This window comes from Saimiri boliviensis, chromosome 8, assembly GCF_048565385.1.
Source record: "Saimiri boliviensis isolate mSaiBol1 chromosome 8, mSaiBol1.pri, whole genome shotgun sequence".
Classification (NCBI taxonomy): domain Eukaryota; kingdom Metazoa; phylum Chordata; class Mammalia; order Primates; family Cebidae; genus Saimiri; species Saimiri boliviensis.
The window spans coordinates 39,406,075-39,425,061 of NC_133456.1; the positions used below are offsets into that span (position 1 = coordinate 39,406,075).

General features: G+C 38.5%; 2 protein-coding genes across 3 annotated transcripts in view; one reads left to right on the forward strand and one right to left on the reverse strand.

Annotated features, from left to right (window-relative positions):
* The window catches only part of CD96 (CD96 molecule), a 93,906-nt gene that overhangs the window by 40,841 nt on the left and 34,078 nt on the right, over window positions 1-18,987 (reverse strand). For both annotated transcript variants that reach the window (XM_074404402.1, XM_039477381.2), the window contains exons 6-8: window positions 11,983-12,073; window positions 9,324-9,512; window positions 3,396-3,488 (exon numbers count right to left, since the gene is read on the reverse strand). In XM_074404402.1, coding sequence (XP_074260503.1) covers window positions 3,396-3,488; window positions 9,324-9,512; window positions 11,983-12,073 — 373 coding nt within the window. The remainder of the gene's footprint in view (window positions 1-3,395; window positions 3,489-9,323; window positions 9,513-11,982; window positions 12,074-18,987) is intronic.
* On the forward strand, window positions 15,336-17,779 carry ZBED2 (zinc finger BED-type containing 2). Its single transcript, XM_003935483.3, has 2 exons — window positions 15,336-15,395; window positions 15,628-17,779. Exon 2 carries the CDS (start codon window positions 16,481-16,483, stop codon window positions 17,135-17,137), a length of 657 nt encoding a protein of 218 aa, XP_003935532.1. The 5' UTR covers window positions 15,336-15,395; window positions 15,628-16,480; the 3' UTR covers window positions 17,138-17,779.

Consider the following 18,987-nt stretch of genomic DNA (forward strand, 5'->3'; position numbering starts at 1 on the left):
GACATACAAAGTCAAACAGAAAATGATTCCAAACATAATCTATTGTTGCCATCGTGACAGAAATCCAGATTTGATTTTGTAAAATAAGCAACTCCTACTGTAATCACACCTAAACCTTGATCTAAAACAGGGTTTTTTGGCCTTGGCACTATTGACATTTTGAACCGAATAATTCTTTGTTGTGGGGGCTTTTCTGTCCTGTGTTACACAATGTGTAGCAGCATCCCAGGCCTCTACACACTAGATGCCAGTAGCACCCTCCACCCTCACTGTGACAACAAAAAATGTCTCCAGGCACTGTCAAAGGTCCTCTGGATGGCAAAATTACCCTGGTTGACAACCGCTTATCTCACAATCCTCAGGTCCAATGTGGTGGGACTTTATTTTACCGAGGTCTTTTTTTTCTGCACAGACTTCCCAACTATGACGTCTTAGTGTGAGAGTAGACCAGGTAGCATTCCCCACCCTGCTTTTAAACAAATATGTTACTTGACTATGCTCTCTTTCCTTCATTAATACTAAACCTATATTAAATCGCAGGCTTCTTAAGTGTAACAACTGCTTTCTCTTGCTTTAAATTTGGTCACAGAAGTAAGAATTGTGTTTGGTCTGATAGAAGCACTTAGTGTATGTAGATTAACCTTACAAAAATTCAACCAGAAGAAATTCAGAATATAAATGCCATGAGGACATTTTTTTTTTCCAGTTTTGTTCATTGCTGTATTCCCAGCACCTAGAAGGGTACCTGATACATAGCGGGTGCTCAATAAATATCTGATGATTAAATTGTATCACTTTCTTTCTAAAATAAGGTTGAATGAGGTCCTTTCCCCATTTCATAAACGATAACATTTGGAGTCCTTAAGCTGGGGCTCGAGGCTTTGTTTAGTTCGCATTTTCCAATCTGCATCCCTGCTTTTTGGTACAGGATGCCACCTTTCTGATCCAAGCTTATCTACAGATGCTTTCTCAAGTGCCCATAAACATCTTTGTCACTGCACAACTGTTCACTTTGTTTTCTCCGTTTAGAATGTTCTTTCAAGCTCTCCACTGAGTCAAATATATACAATACATACTTCAAAGGTCAAGTTATTTCATTTCTCCTAGGTAACATTTTCTGAGCCCATGAACTCATAAAGAACTTTCAAAGCCTATTACTTACTGGTTTGTACCTGTCCCTGGGCATTTTAATTCTGTAAGGTACACCACTTTTCACCTTGCTATTTTGAATTATTATCTTTATGTGTGTATACTTTCTCTTCTAAGTAGACTGCAACCTTTCTGAAGGCAGAAATGTATTTTTATCTTTTTTCTTTAGCATTAAATGGTCTATTCAATGACATCTGCATAGTGAAAGAACCTTATTTGTATTCTTTCATTCTTTTCATTAATTATTCAACTAGTAGTTTTTGACTGCCTACTCTGTGCTAAGAATTTTCTAGAAGGCAAAACAAATATGGTTCCTGTTCTTATCGTGTGTTTAGACCAACTGGAGAAAAAAATGGTATCTAATGTGGTGAGAACTAGATTTAGTCATAAGACTGTGGTGTGAATGCGAAACACTGTCGCTTAGTAGGTATGTGATCACTTAAGCTCTTAGTGTCTCAGTGTCCCATCTGGCAAGTGGGAACGATAATGTTGGCTCTGTCTACCACTCATAGTAAAGAATATCAAACCACATTGCATTTTATGTGCAGACACTTCTAAATGACAGGGTATGGTAGCTTTAATTTTTTCAGATTCTTGATACCCTTTCCTTCAATAAGTGGAGCCTAATTCTCCTTCCCTTGAGTATAAGATGCACCTGGAGACTGACTTCTAGTAGATAAAGCAGAAGTAATGACATGCAGTTGTGGAGACTAAGCCATAAAAAGGCTGTATGGCTTTTGACTTAGTGACTCTGTTTCTTGAATTACTTGGTCTGGAGGAAGCCAACTGTGATACTGTAAGCAGACCTATAGAGAAGACCATGTGGTGAGGAACTGAGATCTGCCATGTATATACCAGAGCTTAGAAGCAGATTCTTTAGTTCCAATCAGGCCTTCAGATGACCGAAGCCCCAGCCAGCAGTGTGACTGCACCTCATGAAAGAACCCAGGTTAGCACCCTCCAGCCAGGCTGCTCCTGAATTTCTGACCCCCAGAGACCATATGAGACAATATATGTTTTGTAAATTGCTAAAATTTGAGGGATTTTTAATGCAGCAATGGATAACTAATATACAAGATACTAGAAAGATTTAAGGTTTTATTATTATTGAATATGCTAATACTCATTGAATGAAAAATGCTATAATTAACTGTGGTTTATTACTGGTGGTGAGTTAAAAGGAGAAGAAAAAGAGGCTCCAAAAAAAGAAGAAAAGAAAAATTACAAAACATTAAGAACATGAAAAATTCAGATGGATGTGAAACTTTTGATGGGTAGTTTGCTAACTTTTCTGCCACTTCATTTTCTGAAAAGTAGCAACCTGTGACAGTGACTGCAGGCTGTATGCCAAAGGTTACCAGGTAAAGGAATTGTTCATTCCTGCTGACTGCTTTTGTTTTATTCCATTTTCACTTCTCACTTTGAGCTAAAATGGATAGTTTTAATTAAATGAGAAATGAGAGCCATACTTCTAATTCACATAGAATATAAGCTTTTTTTGTATTAGAGAGTCACCATGGTTCTTTGTTAGACACAAAAGCCACAGACATGGGGATTCATAATTTGTTGCATCAGTGACAGCTTTTGAGAATCACTGCCATTCCTTTGTCATCGTAATGCTGACCCAGGCTGACCTCCATTAATGATGCCTCAGATGGGAGGAGCGAATTCATAACCCTCACCAGTCAACTTTCTCAACATTAATTTGAACCAGAACACATTTAATGTTAAAAGGATTTAACCTCCTTTGGCCTATCCCCATTTACAACCAATCTCTTAAATTCCTCACTGAGAACATTGTTTTGGAGGATGACTGTCAATTTATTAACCTATTTAATAATACATGCAGAATTCAAATTCCTCACTGAATATTTATTGACCTTGATTTTCCCAGGGCTTCAAGTAAAGGATTTTGGAAGCTATGTTAACTCCTTGAAGCCATGAGAATAATCCTTTAATATGTTTAGTTGTTTCTTTATTGGGTGATGAAAATGTTCTGAAATTGACTGTGGTAATGGTTGTACAACTCTGTGAACATACTAAAAACCATTAGATTGTTCATTTTAAATGGGTGAATTATGGGATGTGAATTATATCTTAATAAAGCTGTTAAAAAATAAAAACCTGATTTCAGCCAAAAAAAAGTTATAGCTGAGAAACAGGCATGAATCATGCAACTTTGCCAAAAATTTTTCTTTATCAATCTGCTTGGTTAAGTTAATAGCTCAGTGTGAAAACATTCTTACTTGTAGGTGATACACTGCTGGCTGGAGAAGGTAAGGTATCAGAGGTAGATTCTGTAACACTCAATGGACGGTCTCTTGGGGAATTTTCAGAACCTGAAAGGATTAGAAAGATATTTATAATGAACAAAATATTATAATAGAAAGATAAAATATTGACTTAGTTCCTAAATCCACTTTCCTTTATGTATTCATCATGTAACAAATCAATATTGGGGACCTATGATGTTCAAGGCTGTGGGATATAATGATGAATGAGAAAGACATGGGAGTGTCCTTAAAGGTCCTATGGCCTGAAGTAGGCAGCCAAGCATTATGTTGAGTACCATGGCAGTGGAAGTATAAGTGGCCACAGGAATGCAATGAAGGATCACTGGTAAAGATTGGGAGGTCTGAGAAGGCTTCCGGGAAAAAGTTACACTTAACCAAGACCTAGTAAAACTATTACACCATTTAATATTTTGGAGTGTTTGAAAAGTAATCATGCAGTTTACAAAATCCATAAATCCACAAAAATTTTTATATCAGCAAAAGTAGAAACTGATAAAACTATCCAATTGGATGTAACATTAGTAAACTTGTATTACTATTCTGCTTTCTAAAATTTCAGCTTTTGTCATAATATTTTTGTTTGTCTACAACTTTTTCGTGTGTGTGTGTGTGTGTGTGTGTGTGTGTGTGTGTGTATTGGGGGGAGTTGAAATAGAGGCTAGAATGTTGTTTTACTTATATTTTATATTTATGTCAATTCTTTAAATCTCCATTACTGTATTTAAAAAACATTCGTATTGGAAGGCAATTTACAAATGCCAGAAGGCTCTATTCACTTTAGGAACACGTGGGTTAAATGTGCTAAGATGATTTTAAAGTTAGTAGATTTTATGATTTTTGTAGATAAAATGTCACTGGATACAGTGTTACACATCTGATGAACTCTATCCATTATCTGGATATTTAATTACTAATTATACTACTGGTTCTATTCTGTAATGTACTTTAAGGGACAAGTATATTTTACTTATGGGTATATCACTTGCTAGCACATAGCCCAGTGTGCTTGACAGCACATTCTTCCCAGTGGGAGGAATCTGTTTTTCTAAGCTATATGCATGTACGTTCTATTCTCACTTTTGGTAGCACTGCTATTGCCATTGGCTGTGGGTGGTGCTCATAGCTGGCTCTGATCCACTACTATATGAATGTTTTGGTGCAAATAATCTCTGAGGAGGTGGAGGACAGTTATATGGGAAGTGTATGAATAGGTTAACAAAATGACCATCCTTTTTCTTCATGCATCCAAAGTAAGTTTAAACTCTTCAGCATGACACACAAGTCTAATTATGACTTGGGCTCTCATTACACTCCCAATTTCATTTCCTGATTTTGCTTATCATTTCTTCCATCTCTCTCAAATCATACCCTCTATCCAATAAGCAAGATTTCAACCCAGTTTCTCAAGCATAATATTTTCTCTGAGACTTCTAGGAACCTCTTGGTCTTAGTTCATATGGTTTCCTGACACCTTCTTATCCGCAGACTTCCCTGAATGTACCTTCTCAAGCTGAGGAGGCCTGGGGATCTTTGCGATGTGCTCATCCCTCTGTGTTTACCCTAGCAAGTGCCTGATCACTCTGTGTCATTGTGTATGTCCCTCAAGAGAAGTCACTGTTTTGCTCTGCGTCGTATTTATGGATTCTGGCAAATGGAAGTGGATGAATCAGTGCATGCAGATTTATTCTTAATACCGAAAAAAAAAAAAAAACCCACCAGCATAAAGTATGTGTCTGACAGCTGGTGGATCATAAGCATTAGCTTCCAAAGTGGTACCTTAATAAGACAGGGCATTGGCTTAGAAAATAAATGTCTAGATGTTTTTCTCTGTATATTGATTAAAAACAGAGGTTGGCAAACAATAGTCTACAGTGAAATCATGTTTATAAAAATTTTATTGGAATACAATTTTTCCCCTTTTTTTTTTTTTTTTTTTTTTTTTTACATATTGTCCAAAGCTGTTTTTGTGCTAAGGCGACAGAGTTGAGTAATTGTGATTGAAATTAATCAGTCTACAAAGCCTAAATTATATTTACTATCTGGACTTTTACAGAAAAAGGTTGCCAATTTGCCAGTTCCTGGAACAGAAGATATTGATAGGTTATGCTCAGTTTTCACAGTGGGAAACATTTATTTTTCATTGATTGAACATTTCGGTTTTAGGATACTTTTCTGCCATATTTCATTACCAGGTGATTTTGTGAGCTGAGGTGTTCTGCCTACTAGTGAATTAAGAAGATATTACTATAAGACAGTTTGAGATGAGCACTTTGCCATGTAACAAAGGTGAAACAGCTTTCAATATAAAATGTGGGGCCTAAAAAATCTGTCTAGTTTTAGAGTAGACTGTAATGTAGAAACTCTGCCTTGGTAAAAACAAAACTCAAGGGGTATGAAGAGAGTGATTAAAATCTAAGAAGAAGAAACAGTTTTCCAAAACTCAAATGCAGAATTTACCAGAAACACCTCTGCCAGATTCCAGATCATTGCATTTACCGCAATGTCAGAAGAGGGTAAGCTGCTGCCTAAAGGTACTTCATCCGTTTCTGGGTGTGTCCACTCGATGAGGCCTGGAAGGGCTCCCAGAACCATCCTCATGGGCAGCAACAGCCATGGTTCTGTCCCACAGGGCAACTGGCTTAATTCTGGGGTTCCCACAGAGCTTATATCAGTCCTTATCTTGTCCACCTGAAATAAGCCAAATCCAAGGGCTTGCTAGGTCCCTTCTGCTCAAAATATAGTCCATAGACCGACAGAATAGGTTTCTTTTAGGATCTTGTCAGAAATGCAGAATTTCAGGTCCCACTTAGACTTACTGAATCAGAATTTTTGCATTTTAGCAAGATCCCTGGGTGATTTATATGCATATTAAAGCTCTCAATTGATACTCTCAGGGAGGGTCAGTCACAGGTATGAGGCCAGCTGCACTGAGGGGAGTCATGAAACAAGAAGTGTTTGTCTGGGGTCTTCCACAGCAATACACAGTGGTCCTCCTGTTCCACTACTAAGATATCTTTTTATTACTCCTCTTTCCATATGCTAAGATACATACACGTATTTACACACACATACACGATACAACCTGTCAGTGTTTAGCTCTCTTTCTATCCCAAAGGTCTTGATCTCAACAGCTACAGTCAGAAATTCATTTAATAAACAAATCTTTGTTAAAGGTGATGACAGCCAAAACATTATCCACCCCAGGAGGTATTGCACTCAACTTTCAGATTAAAACAAGACAAACTATCTCCCACCCACTCCCCAAAACAAAACCTGCAAAACCCAGCTCTTAAAATCTGCCAAAAATAGACCCAGTGATGCTATGATTTTAGACATTTTGACAGGCTAGCAGGGCAGGATTTTTTTTTTGAGACAAGGCCTTGCTCTGTTGCCCAGGCCAGAGTGCAGTGGCATGATCACAGCTCAGTGGAGCTTCAGCCTTCTGAGCTCATGCAGTCCTTCCACCTCAGCCTCCCGAGTAAGCAGGACTATTGACATGCGCCACCATGCCTGGCTGATTTTAAAATTTTTTTAGAGGAGACAAAGTGTCACTATGTTGTCCAGGCTGATCTTGAACTTCTGGACTTAAGCAATCCTCCTGCCTCGGCCTCCCAAAGTTCTGGGATTATAGTCATGAGCTGCCGTGCCTGGTCCATGATATTTTTGAAAGGCTTTTTTGTCTTAGTGGTAGTTACTGTGGATCATGGGAAATCTGCAGAGCCTGGAGCACAGATAGCTGCCTGAAGAGCCACTGATCACCCTAACCCTAATCTCATCCCCTTTCTGAGTTTTCTAGAATAGGAGTTGCTGAGCGCTAGAGCTTCTCGGGAGACTGGGTATAGGTGGAAAAGGAAGCACTTCAATGGGTGTTACTTCACAGTCTCCAACATTATTACCCTTTTCTGGAAACAGAAGAGAGCAAAACTTCTCCCCTTCTCTCACTAAAAGTCTTTCCTGCTATATAATATTCTTAGCATTTCTCTAATTTGGCACTCAGGGATGGCAGATTTTTTTTCTGTGTCTTCATCTCAGCATCTTGTCAACAATAATAGCTTGGTAAGGCAATGACTCTTGCACCACACATCAGAAGCTGACTCCAGAGTTCATAAAGCATGCAGCAATACCACCAAAGGCAGAGAACACGTTTGGAAGTAAGTGTTTAGGAGCTTGCAAAAATAGGGAGATATAATACAGTGATGGCATTGCTTTATAGAGCCTTGACTGCATCTTCTAAGTCAGGCACATCAATATATGCCAGAATTGGATGAGAATGTAAGCCATAATTTTGGTAAATTGAACTCCTCAACATTAATTGCTTTAATATTTGATCATAAAGCATGAAGACTCATTTGGCAATTTAAAATTAACCACCCATTCAGAGCCTAAAATTATGCTACATCGACATCTGCCCTATACAAATGGAATTATGGTATGTTTTCAGTATCAGAATTAGTATTCTTCCTATTACCTAAAAAGATATTCATTGTTTTCTGATGTTGAAATCAAGCACTGTTTTAACATCAGAAAATATTAGTTGTTTAGACATAGACATGTTTCTGCCGATGATGGGAATAGGGATTTGAACTTTAGATTAGTCCCTAGATTCTGCCAAAGCTACTGACAAATCGATGTGAGAATCAGCTACCTCCACATGGTTCTAAGACTGCAGCCCTATCAATTCCAGCTTTCCTGGAAGGAGCTGTCTTATTCCTGAGGGAATTAGGTGAAGTTGAGTAAGGCTGTTTGAATGTAAATACCTCACAATTTCTGGATGATTAACTCAAAGTACACAGAATGACGTGTTCATACATAGACACATACACAGAAACACAGGCAGGGCTACGGGCGTGAAGCCACTGCCTCAGCATCAGAATCACACCTGCTTCTGAGTAGTGGGGATAGATTTGTGCTGAGTATACATTCTTCTTCATGACCAACTACTGCACTCGTGAAGGAGCTGGGCAGAACCCAAGATGCGGATGGTGCCCTTGGAAGAAAGAGAAACTGTTTCTTTTTTATTCTGTGTTTTTATGAGTATGTTATAGATTATGATATCTCTGAAAATAGGATGTGGTTAAAGAGGTTAATGCTCCTATAGAGTTGTTATAATGATTTGCAAATCTATTTACATTTTATATGGTTACTCTTAAATATGAATATTTGACAGTTGTCATTGCTTCTATTTTTCTTTTGGCATATCTGTTGTCAAAGTATTTATTGAGGTATTCGTCCATCAGTTATGTAGTAAAATCTCCATTATTTCACCTGGTTCAGGGTAGTAAATGTTCTGGTTAGTCAAATGATGTAATAACTAGAGTAATCCTATATATCAGTTTTCAAGTCGTAAAAGTCTTCTATGTGCTAAATACTGTGATTGAACCTAGGAATACAACAATTATTAAGATACAATCCCTATTATGGTATTTTTATTGTACACACCTTATCCATTCCTAAGTATTAAAAGTATATATGTTGTATACAATGGAATGTTTTTAATGGCAGAGAAGGAATTTTAGGGTCTTTTAAATCTTTCTTGATCATCATTATTCGTGTTAATTTTCATTATGTTATGGATTAACAAAAATTCCAGCTACTTAAGAATTATGATGAATAAAATTTGAACAGAAAATTTGCTGTATTCAGCAGAAATGCTTTGTGAAAACAGGAATCAACTATTTTCTTTTTATTTGAAGAATTCTTTTCGTTGGAGTCTTACTTGTCAAAAATGTTTGATAACTTAAAATAGTTTTGATTTATGCAGAAAGTTTTCTGAGATTAAAACATGATAGAAGTGGTAAATATTCTACTTATTCCCATTAAAGATGTTCTGGATTTACGGCAGTCTTGGCCAATCCTTCATGATCTTATTAGACAACTCACCTAAGGAAAAAGTGATCTTTTCTGATGAGATGTTCCACACTTTATTTCCTGGAACTGGAAACAAAGCCATACACCAAATGGTCAAGTTGTGTGATTGGGCTGGTTGATTACTATGCATGCTTGTTAAAACAGACTTCAGCTCCAAAAATCCATCTCTGCCTTTTCTCTCTTCATTAGTAATATATATTCCTACGAGACAGATAAGAACATGGTTAGTCACTAACATTTTATATATGAGCCATACCATAATGCCAAGGCATGGCATGATCAATTTATGGTAATGTAGAGTCTGAAGTGGTCAAATGACAGCCTCTCTGATGTGAGGGTCAGTTTCAGAAGATCTGGAATTAACTTGAGCTGTTTGCTCAAGTTCCTGCATGTCATTGATCCACGGTCAGGGTATAAACATATTAATTAATAGTGTTAGTTGATTTTGTGACCATGTTTCCAAAATGTTTTGGGGCAGATTATCCCAGCTCATCAGCATTGTTTGTTGACAACAGTGAGACTAATAATTCACACCTAGTCTAAGTTGGACCTTGGGAGAGCTCTGCTGTGGAGTCTGGTTATGTTGCAGGAATATACCTACGTGACCAGTAAAATAGAAAGCAATCTCAGTTGGGATTCTGTTTTTGTCTTCCCACTTCTAAGCTTTTCTGTGTATGTATCAGTGGTCCCTGATCTGAGAGAGGATGTGTGTCTTGCTGTGGCCCTTAGAGAGGAAGGACGAAGGAGCTCATATCTGACTTATCTGGACTCCTCACTGTAAGTGTAGGCTAGAATACGATGCATATTGTAATCTTTTTGATATGTTGTCTTCTCTTCTTGAAATAAGCTGTAGATTTGTAAGAATTGCCATTTTGGGTCCTGTGAGTCTTCTTTAGGAATCAAACTCTGTTTTAAACTGTTATGACAGTACAACCTCCAAATTGCATACCAGGCAGCAGAAAATTAATGTAAAACCAACTATCAGTCTATGTCAGAATTTTCTGGATACTCACAGCTTTTTCACATGAAAGATTCTTAACACCAATTCTGATGTAATTACTTACCAAAGTAAGCTAAATGCAGTTGTGTGTTGGTGCAATTCTGACCACACCATCTAGCCTCTTGTTTGGGAATAATGGGCACACCAAATCTGGGTGCTTTCCTATGCAGGGCTTATTTTACAGAATAATATATTTATAATAACTTTTTTTTTTGAGACAGGGTTTTGCACTCCCAGGCTGGAGTGCAATGGCACGATCTTGGCTCACTGCAACCTTTGCCTCCTGGGTTCAAGCAATTCTCCTGTCTCAGCCTCCCAAGTAGCTGGGCTTACAAGTGCCCACCACCACACTCGGCTAGTTTTTTGTATTTAGTAGAGATGGGGTTTCACCATATTAGGCTGGTCTCAAACTCCTGACCTCAGGTGATCTGCCTGCCTCGGCCTGTCAAAGTGCTGGAATTACAGGCGTGCACCACCGCGCCTGGCCTATAATAACTTTTAACATGTATTTTTAGATTTGCATTCTGTCATTGTTATGGGTGAACTATTGTTTTAAACTAATACAACCAGTAATAGTCTTAAAATGCTTCAAGTGATCAATACATTCATCAATATAAGCTTTCAATTTTATCACTTAAAAATAATTTCAGAGAGTTGTGTGACTCAGTTTTTATTGAAAACAGATTGAACTTTGAGGAATAATGATTCAGAAGAAAGGAGAATGAATGGCTGTTGTTCAAGCAGGGGCAGCTGAGGTAATTCTGGTAGAAGCTGTCATGATTACTACCTATAAAAATACGGCTTTGGGGCTGGGCGCCGTAGCTCACGCCTGCAATCCCAGTACACTGGGAGGCCAAAGCGGGTGGATCACAAGATCGGGAAATTGAGACCCTCCTGGCTAACATGGTTAAAACCTGTCTCTACTAAAAGTACAAAAAATTAGCTGGGTGTGATGGCATGCACCTGTGGTCCCAGCTACTCACGGGGCTGAGGCAGGGGAATCGCTTCAAATGGGAAAACGGAGGTTGTAGTGAGCTGAGATCATGCCACTGTACTTCACCCTGGGTGACAGAGTGAGACTCCATCTAAAAAAAGGCTTTGTGAATTATAACCTGAGCTTGTTTTGATGTGTGTTCCTCCTTCAGGAACTTTTAATCCTCCTGGGGAGCATGTGCCTTGTCAAGGAGCCAACTCTTTCACATATACTTCCTCTAATGCTCCACTAACACCTGCCCTAGATCCTCCATGGAAAGGTAGAAATTATTTATTGACTGATTTAAAGCAGTGGTGCTAAGTTAACTGAACACATTGTATTGAAATAAGAAAGACATGGAAAAACAGGTGGCTATGTTATAAAGACAGAAAATGTTTTAATAAATGTACGAAGATTTAAACTTTTTGTCCTCATATATTTCTTTTACTAATAGTTAAATAAAATGTTTGGATGTTATTTGTCTAAATCAATTGTATTTCTTTCATTCTGAAAAATGTTACACTCCACCCCTTGGAAGAGCCAGATGAAGCATCAGAAAATGACATTTGGTAGGCAGAATAATGTTTTTCTTGGAATGAGAATTATTCTTAAATGCCAAGATCAACTTGGGCAGTGACAATGTCTAATGTTTTGTTTTCTTTCATTTTGTGCTTATTTCAATTGATTAATTTCCTTACCTTCTTTTTCACTGTGAAGGAAACTTTCATCTATAAACCATGTGATATTTGCCGTGGGAAATACATTCTTTAGTGAGCAGGTAAATGTTCTCTAGGGTAAAGACAGGAAAAAGGGTTATTTGCAAATTCTGAAGAAACTGGTACTCCTTACAGCTTACTAACATTCATATAACATAAGTCGGCAAAAAAGAGTTTCTCCACTTTTAACTGAATAAATAGAAGGCAGTGTCTACTTTTAATATAGGTTGTGTTAGAATGTGCACTGTAAATGGGCTATCTCCCATAGAGATGTTATAAACTTCTGGCTATACTCCTAGGTCAACTTAAGGATCTAGGACGATGCTAATGTTCCAAGTCTGGATTCTGGGTTCTATAAAAGAGAAATCTTAACTCTGTGTAGGCAGAATAAAATAATGCTAAATGGAAAGCAAAGAATAGAAGGAAGAAACTATAACAATCAGAGGCCAGAGAAGAATAGTCTGTTAGACGAGATGCTCAAGGGGGTTGACATGGTGTTCCTGTTCCCCAAATAATGTAAGACACTATTTGTAACAGCCACAGAAACCATTTAATATAAATATTCTGCTTTTTACTTGTAAAGAATTTCCTTAATTTTTTAAAAAAAATTTATTGACAATCTTAAGGATAGGTAGGGCATGCCTTATTTTTGGCATTTGACAGATGGAAAAATCAAGCACTCAGTGGTTCAAGGAAGTGGAAAATAGATAATGGCACAATTAGAAATGATGTCTCCTTAATCTCAGTCCAACACATTTTTAAATTAAAATTGCATTGAAATAAGAAATGAAACAAGTAGCTGTATTATGAAAGCAAAGAACTTAGATAGAGGGCCAGTTATATTTTATTTTCAATACTATGTTTGTTCTTTGCAGGATGATACTTTATTTAGCAGCCTGGTGAAAATTTCCAGGGAGAATTATTGGTTTCCCATTGTTTTATCTGAGACTCTTTACAGTTTATAAGTGCTTGGTTTCTCATCAAGAGTTGTGTATATTGTACATATGACCAGCCATAGTTCTTAGTTCCCAGATATTTTCCACAATTAATGAATATACTAGTTAACGTGTAAAGAACAATTACATGTATGTGATGATCTGTGTGCTTATCCACAGACTAGTTGCTCCCTCGAAGTTTGGACCTATAGAAGAAAAACCAAACTCAAGAATGCTAAATAACATTTTCCTGGTCAAATGCTACTGAGGTTTACCATTTCTCAGTACATTGCTACAGAAATCCCAAAGAAACAAGAGAATTTCAGAGAGTGTTGTCCAGCATATCCAACATGCTGGGTAACAAGCACCATAGCTCCAGTATTCCCATTTGTTCAACATTTGCTTTTCCAGATAATGGGAATGCATATACAGGCAAGGGATGCTGTTCTCTCCACTAAAAAATTAAAAGTAAAATCAGATCCTCTAAAATGTATTCTTATTAAGTAAAGGTGAGTGTTCAGTTTAGTTAATTCAGTAGATGCCAAAGAATAATTTTTATCCAGTTGGCCAAGGAAAGATTAAAAGGTATAGGAAGTAAAATGTTTAAAAAAAAAAAAAGGAAAGAAAGAAAAAGAAAACGATATTAAGATTTGCATTAATCCAGTGACATTAACCATTCTCATGATTCATTTCCTTTATCTTTAGTTGACTGACCAAAAGCTGACAATATGGTAATATCAGGAGTAAGTGAGAGTGTTATTATTTTACAATGGTAACTGGCTCAGAGAACACTCTTGTTAACTTCTAAAAATGTTAAAAAGGTTTGACTTTCATGAATTCTCTAAGTTAAGATTTTCTGAAATGATTCAAATATTCTATACGATCTCTGTACTCTGTGTTCCAAGATTTGGTTTAGAAATGTGATTCATGTTCTAAACTCCTCCTAGTCTCACTCCTATTTTGAATCTTTCCACCATATTTTTTTCTTTCATTTTAATTTAACTGTCAACCTCTACATGTTTTCTGCTATGCATTTCTTTTTTTCTTTCTTTCTTTCCTTCCTTCCTTCCTTCCTTCCTTCCTTCCCTCCATCCGTTCCTCCCTCCCTCCCTCCCTTCCTCCTTCCTCCCTTCCTTTTCTGACTGAGTCTCTCTCTGTTGCCCAGGCTGGAGTGCAGTGGCATGATCTCAGCTCACTGCAACTTCTGTCTCTTGTGTTCAAACGATTCTTTAGTCTTAGCCTCTTGCGTAGCTGGGATTATAGGCGTGCATCACCACACCTGGATAATTTTTGTAGTTTTAGAAGAGACAGGGTCTCACCATGTTGGCCAAGTGGCCACAAACTCTTAACCTCAAACGATCTAGCTGCCTTCGCCTCCCACAGTGTTGGGATTATAGGCATGAGCCACTGTGGCTGGTCTGCCATGCCATTTCTTTTTTTCTTTTTTTTTTTTTTTTTAACAACAGGAAGTTTTTGTTGTTCTTCTATCGACACCTTCTTTAGAGTCTTCCTATCTCCTCTTGGTAGGTTTTCCTTCTCAACCTAAATATGTATACACATACACATATGTATATTATATATAACATACAGTCTATATATAAAATATATATGTGTATGTGTATATACACATATACATATACATACAGTATATATATGTAATATATATATATAACATATATACATATATAATACTGTATATATACATTTTACTAAACATTCAGTATAGGATATATAATAACTTATTCATAAATTCTTAAAATATAATCTAATTGCATATTAAGGTTTGTCAAAGGAAAAGAAGTTAGTGAGGAAGAGCTGAAAGAAACTCTGAATGATAAAGAAGGCAGAGCTATAGAAGAAGTAAGAAGAAATAAAGAACAGAGGAAGGAAATTTAGAAAGAAATAGGATAGAGAAGAAATGCAAAGATGGGGAAAAGAGTGTTGCAGGGAAAATTCATCATGAAAATAGAACATGACTGTCTGAATGAGGGAAGGATAGAGTACATTTTCTTAGATCCTGAGGTCAATTTTAATGAGTCAACTTGGTTTTGTTCTGTGGCCACAGACCAGTTATTTATTTTCCATTTATTTCCCATTCTTCCCCCTTTAAATCTCTTTCTTTATTTGAGAGGCTAGATAATCTAGTCATCAGAAAAGAGAACTAAGACTTGTAGGTGCTTGACTTATTGTTTTGCCGCATGACATATGCCAGGAATATCCTTTTCTTGGTGGTGGAGGGGGTGGAGAAAAGGTTTGCATCTGTGTCTACGTGTTGCAGAAAAACCTGACGGGCACAGTCACACCTACTTGGAAACAATGCTTCCCTAGAAGTGGGAGGAAACCAGAACTGGAGGTGCCCTCCTTTTCTGGATAGGAGTCAGCTAATAGCCATCCAAGGTGTGCAGGAGTGCATTCACTCTGCACAGAAAAGATCAGAGAAGTCCAGAGCTTTGCCTGCTTGTAAGTACCCACCTGTGGGTAGGGGGAAGTTTCCTAACTGTTTAAGTTTGCAAAGTTTGATTAGATAATGCTCTCATTCATTTGAGAAATGACTCAAGAAAGGAGAGAGGTCAGCCTTTTAAAAAATGCAATATGATTTTCCATTTACGTATTTATATTTAAAATGAGATAAAGCGCAAAACATCTGGAGTAACATGCTTCGGGAAGGTCTTATTGGCTGTTGGCTTTGCAGGTGATCCTGCTGGAGAAGGTGGAGTATGGTGAGCTGCTTGCTAAGGACAGCCAGACAACACCATGTCTGTGAAGATGTGCTCCACCTTCTCCTATGAGCATTCCAGTTCCTTCTGCTGAAAGAGCTGAGCTTGCTGTTTGGATTTCTTAGACTCCCGGCCCCCGAGAGACGCCTCTAAGGACAAGCTGACCTTGAATTGGGAACTTTCTTATCCAGATCCTCACAGGCTTTGTCTACTCTGGATTGCTTGTTGCAACAATTCTTAGGAAGCAAGGTTGTCTTCTGTATCAGCATCTGCCTGTGTTTGCTTTTACTTATTCTGAATAAGACCCAGTGAGGCCCCAGCCCTGTTGGTCCTGAAAACCCTGAACCCTTAGGCTGTTTCTCCTGTCTCCAAAATGCATTTATAGAAAATCAGAGGCACAGAAACAGTGAAAACAACCAAAAGGAGAAACAAGAAAACCTAAAATTTTCAATACTCAAAAATACCTGTTGTGGTTGATGCAGAGAACACCGAGTTCATCAGAGAGCTTTGTAAGTTTTGACCAGAGAATACTTTTGCTGCAGGAACTGATATGTTTTGTCTTTCTGGCCTAGTCAAGGGAGGATAAGTAAGTATCTGGGGCATGGAAGGAATGCACCGTTTTGCTTGTATCTGACTCACTCCTGACTCTCCAGTGAAGCAGAAAGAAAGAAACATCACACCACCCAGGTGTGGCAAGACTTTGGCCATTATTGTGAATCCCCAAGCGTTACCAGAGTCCCTTCTCAAATATTCACTTAATCTTGTGGTTCAAATAAACTTTTGACTCACATCTAGGCCTATCATAAAGAACACTGTAGAAGAAAAGACATGATGAGGCGGGAAGAGGAGGAAGAGGAGGGAACCATGATGAAGGCAAAAGGAGACTTAGAGATGAAGGAGGAGGAAGAGATTAGTGAGACAGGAGAAGTGGTTGGCCCTTTTGTGAGTGCTGTGCCCACTCCAATGCCCCACAACAAGGGGACCCGGTTCTCTGAGGCATGGGAATATTTCCACCTGGCTCCTGCTCGTGCTGGGCACCATCCCAACCAATATGCCACCTGCCGCCTGTGTGGCAGGCAGGTGAGCCGTGGCCCTGGGGTCAACGTGGGCACCACAGCCCTGTGGAAGCATCTGAAAAGCATGCACAGAGAGGAGCTGGAGAAGACTGGCCATGGTCATGCTGGGCAGCGCCCGGATCCAAGGCCCCACAGGCCCCAGCTCCCCACAGGCATTGAAGGTGACTGGGGCCGGCTCCTGGAGCAGGTGGGTGCCATGGCTTTGTGGGCCAGCCAAAGGGAAAAGGAGGTGCTTAGGAGAGAAAGGGCAGTAGAGTGGCGGGAGAGGGCTGTGGAAAGAAGGGAGCGAGCCCTGGAGGAGGTGGAAAGGGCCATCCTGGAGATGAAGTGGAAGGTGAGGGCTGAGAAGGAGGCATGCCAGCGGGATAAAGAGCTGCCTGCAGCAGTACATCCCTTCCATTTTGTTTAAATTGGGCTTGGAGCATCAATTCTGCAAACATTGACTGTAGAGTTGTGGAAAAGAGCCATTTTAGTTTCAACTCAAATGTAAAGCGAAGTAGTTTAGTGACATTTTGCTTTTATGTGAAATAGTGCACAGTATGAATTAATCTGAGCAGCTCTGAATTGACCAAATGCTTATCTACATGGTTCTAGAGCTGTGCTAACCCTTGGCCGAAACTCTAAAATGTACCTACTGAAGATAAAGGCTTTTACCAAAGTAAAACTGAGTTGTTTCAGGGCAGAATATGCCAGGCAGTCAGCGTTGTTTAACAAAATAATCAGCTTTTTGCCTAGCACTCAGTTTTGGTGGAGTTGAAGATTTTGATGGGCTGAGGCTGGTTAGGTGGCTGGAATGTGCCTATGTGACCAGCTCACTTGCAGATATCCTGCCAGAAGCAGAGCTTAATCTTCCTTGGACTGAGGTCATAACACATATACTGGTGATGCTTCCAGACCACCAGTATGAATACAAAACTTGTTCTGTGTGACCCAGCAAGTAGAAGGACAAAGAAGTGAGAGCCTGAGATCTTTGGACCCTTCCAGTGCATATCTTTCTTGCGTTTTTGCTGTGGTGTGCCGTCTTGCTTATATTAAAGCTGTTTCATCAGTATAATCTGTCTGAGTCCTGTGAGTATTTTCAACAACCTAATGCTGAAACTAATTAATGTGTAATTAGCACAGAGAAAATGAAAAACCTTTCAGCTCATTTGGTTTAAACATTCAGTATAGGGTATATAAAAACTTATACATAAATTCTTAAGATAGAATCTAATTCATATTAAGGTTTGTCAAAGGAAAAGTTAGTGAGGAAGAGCTGAAAGAAACTCAGAATGAAAAAGAAGGCAGAGCTATAGAAGAAGTAAGAAGAAATAAAGAACAGAGGAAGGAAATTTAGAAAGAAATGGGATAGGGAAGAAATGCAAAGATGGGGAAGAGAGACAGTGCTTTAGGGAAAATTCGTCATGAAAATAGAAGAGAACATGACTATCTGAATGATGGAAGGATAGAGTACATTTTCTTAGATCCTGAGGTCAGTTTTAATGAGTTAACTTGGTTTTGTTTTGTGGCCACAGACCAGTTATTTACTTAAACAGTAGGTTTTAGATTTTACTCATACCTCTGAAATGCTAACTGCATGCCAATCTACTGTTCCCTGATTTTTTAGAACTGTTTATCTTTAAATGTTCAGAGATGCTTTGAAAAAAGAGATCCTAATATTCTGTAGGGAGAGAATAATTTCCTGGGCTGCTGAGAGTATGCCTAAAGTATTAATTTAGAAATAGAATAAAATCAAACTGGAAACTACTCTGGCCTTTGCACTGGAGCTGACATTTGACATTTGTGATAGAAGATACATTCCTCTAGAACTGCACCTCCCGCCCCCAACCAAACACACACATTAAAAAATAAACAACAACAACAAACCGGAGTTGGGAATGGGGATGGAGTGGGGAAAGAGGTAGGGAAGACAGGAATAGATAAAGACAGCATCCCATTGTCTCAGAGATAGCCCAAGTACTATGTGGGCACCAACCTCTCTGAAAGCAGAGGATGTCCTTGTGTAAACAATGGTGTCTTGCCTCCTTTGGTCCTGACCTATGTAGTTCACTCATATTCTTCCTAGACTTGCTAGGCAGCCCTAACTGCCAGAACTGTCTTCCCTAAGAGCTGTTTGTGGAACCAATAAAAGTCCAAACACCAGGCTTGTGAAATAACCAAGCTACACTGAAGTCCTGTAATGTTCTTTTTTAAAATTTAGAGATCTACTCTAGATTAGGAAAGATTTCACTTGTCATGTGGTCTCCTCCCAGAGGTATG

Excerpts from the sequence above, each read along its gene's own strand:
- ZBED2 (XM_003935483.3), top strand. The coding sequence starts at position 16,481 with ATGATGAGGCGGGAAGAGGAGGAAGAGGAGGGAACCATGATGAAGGCA.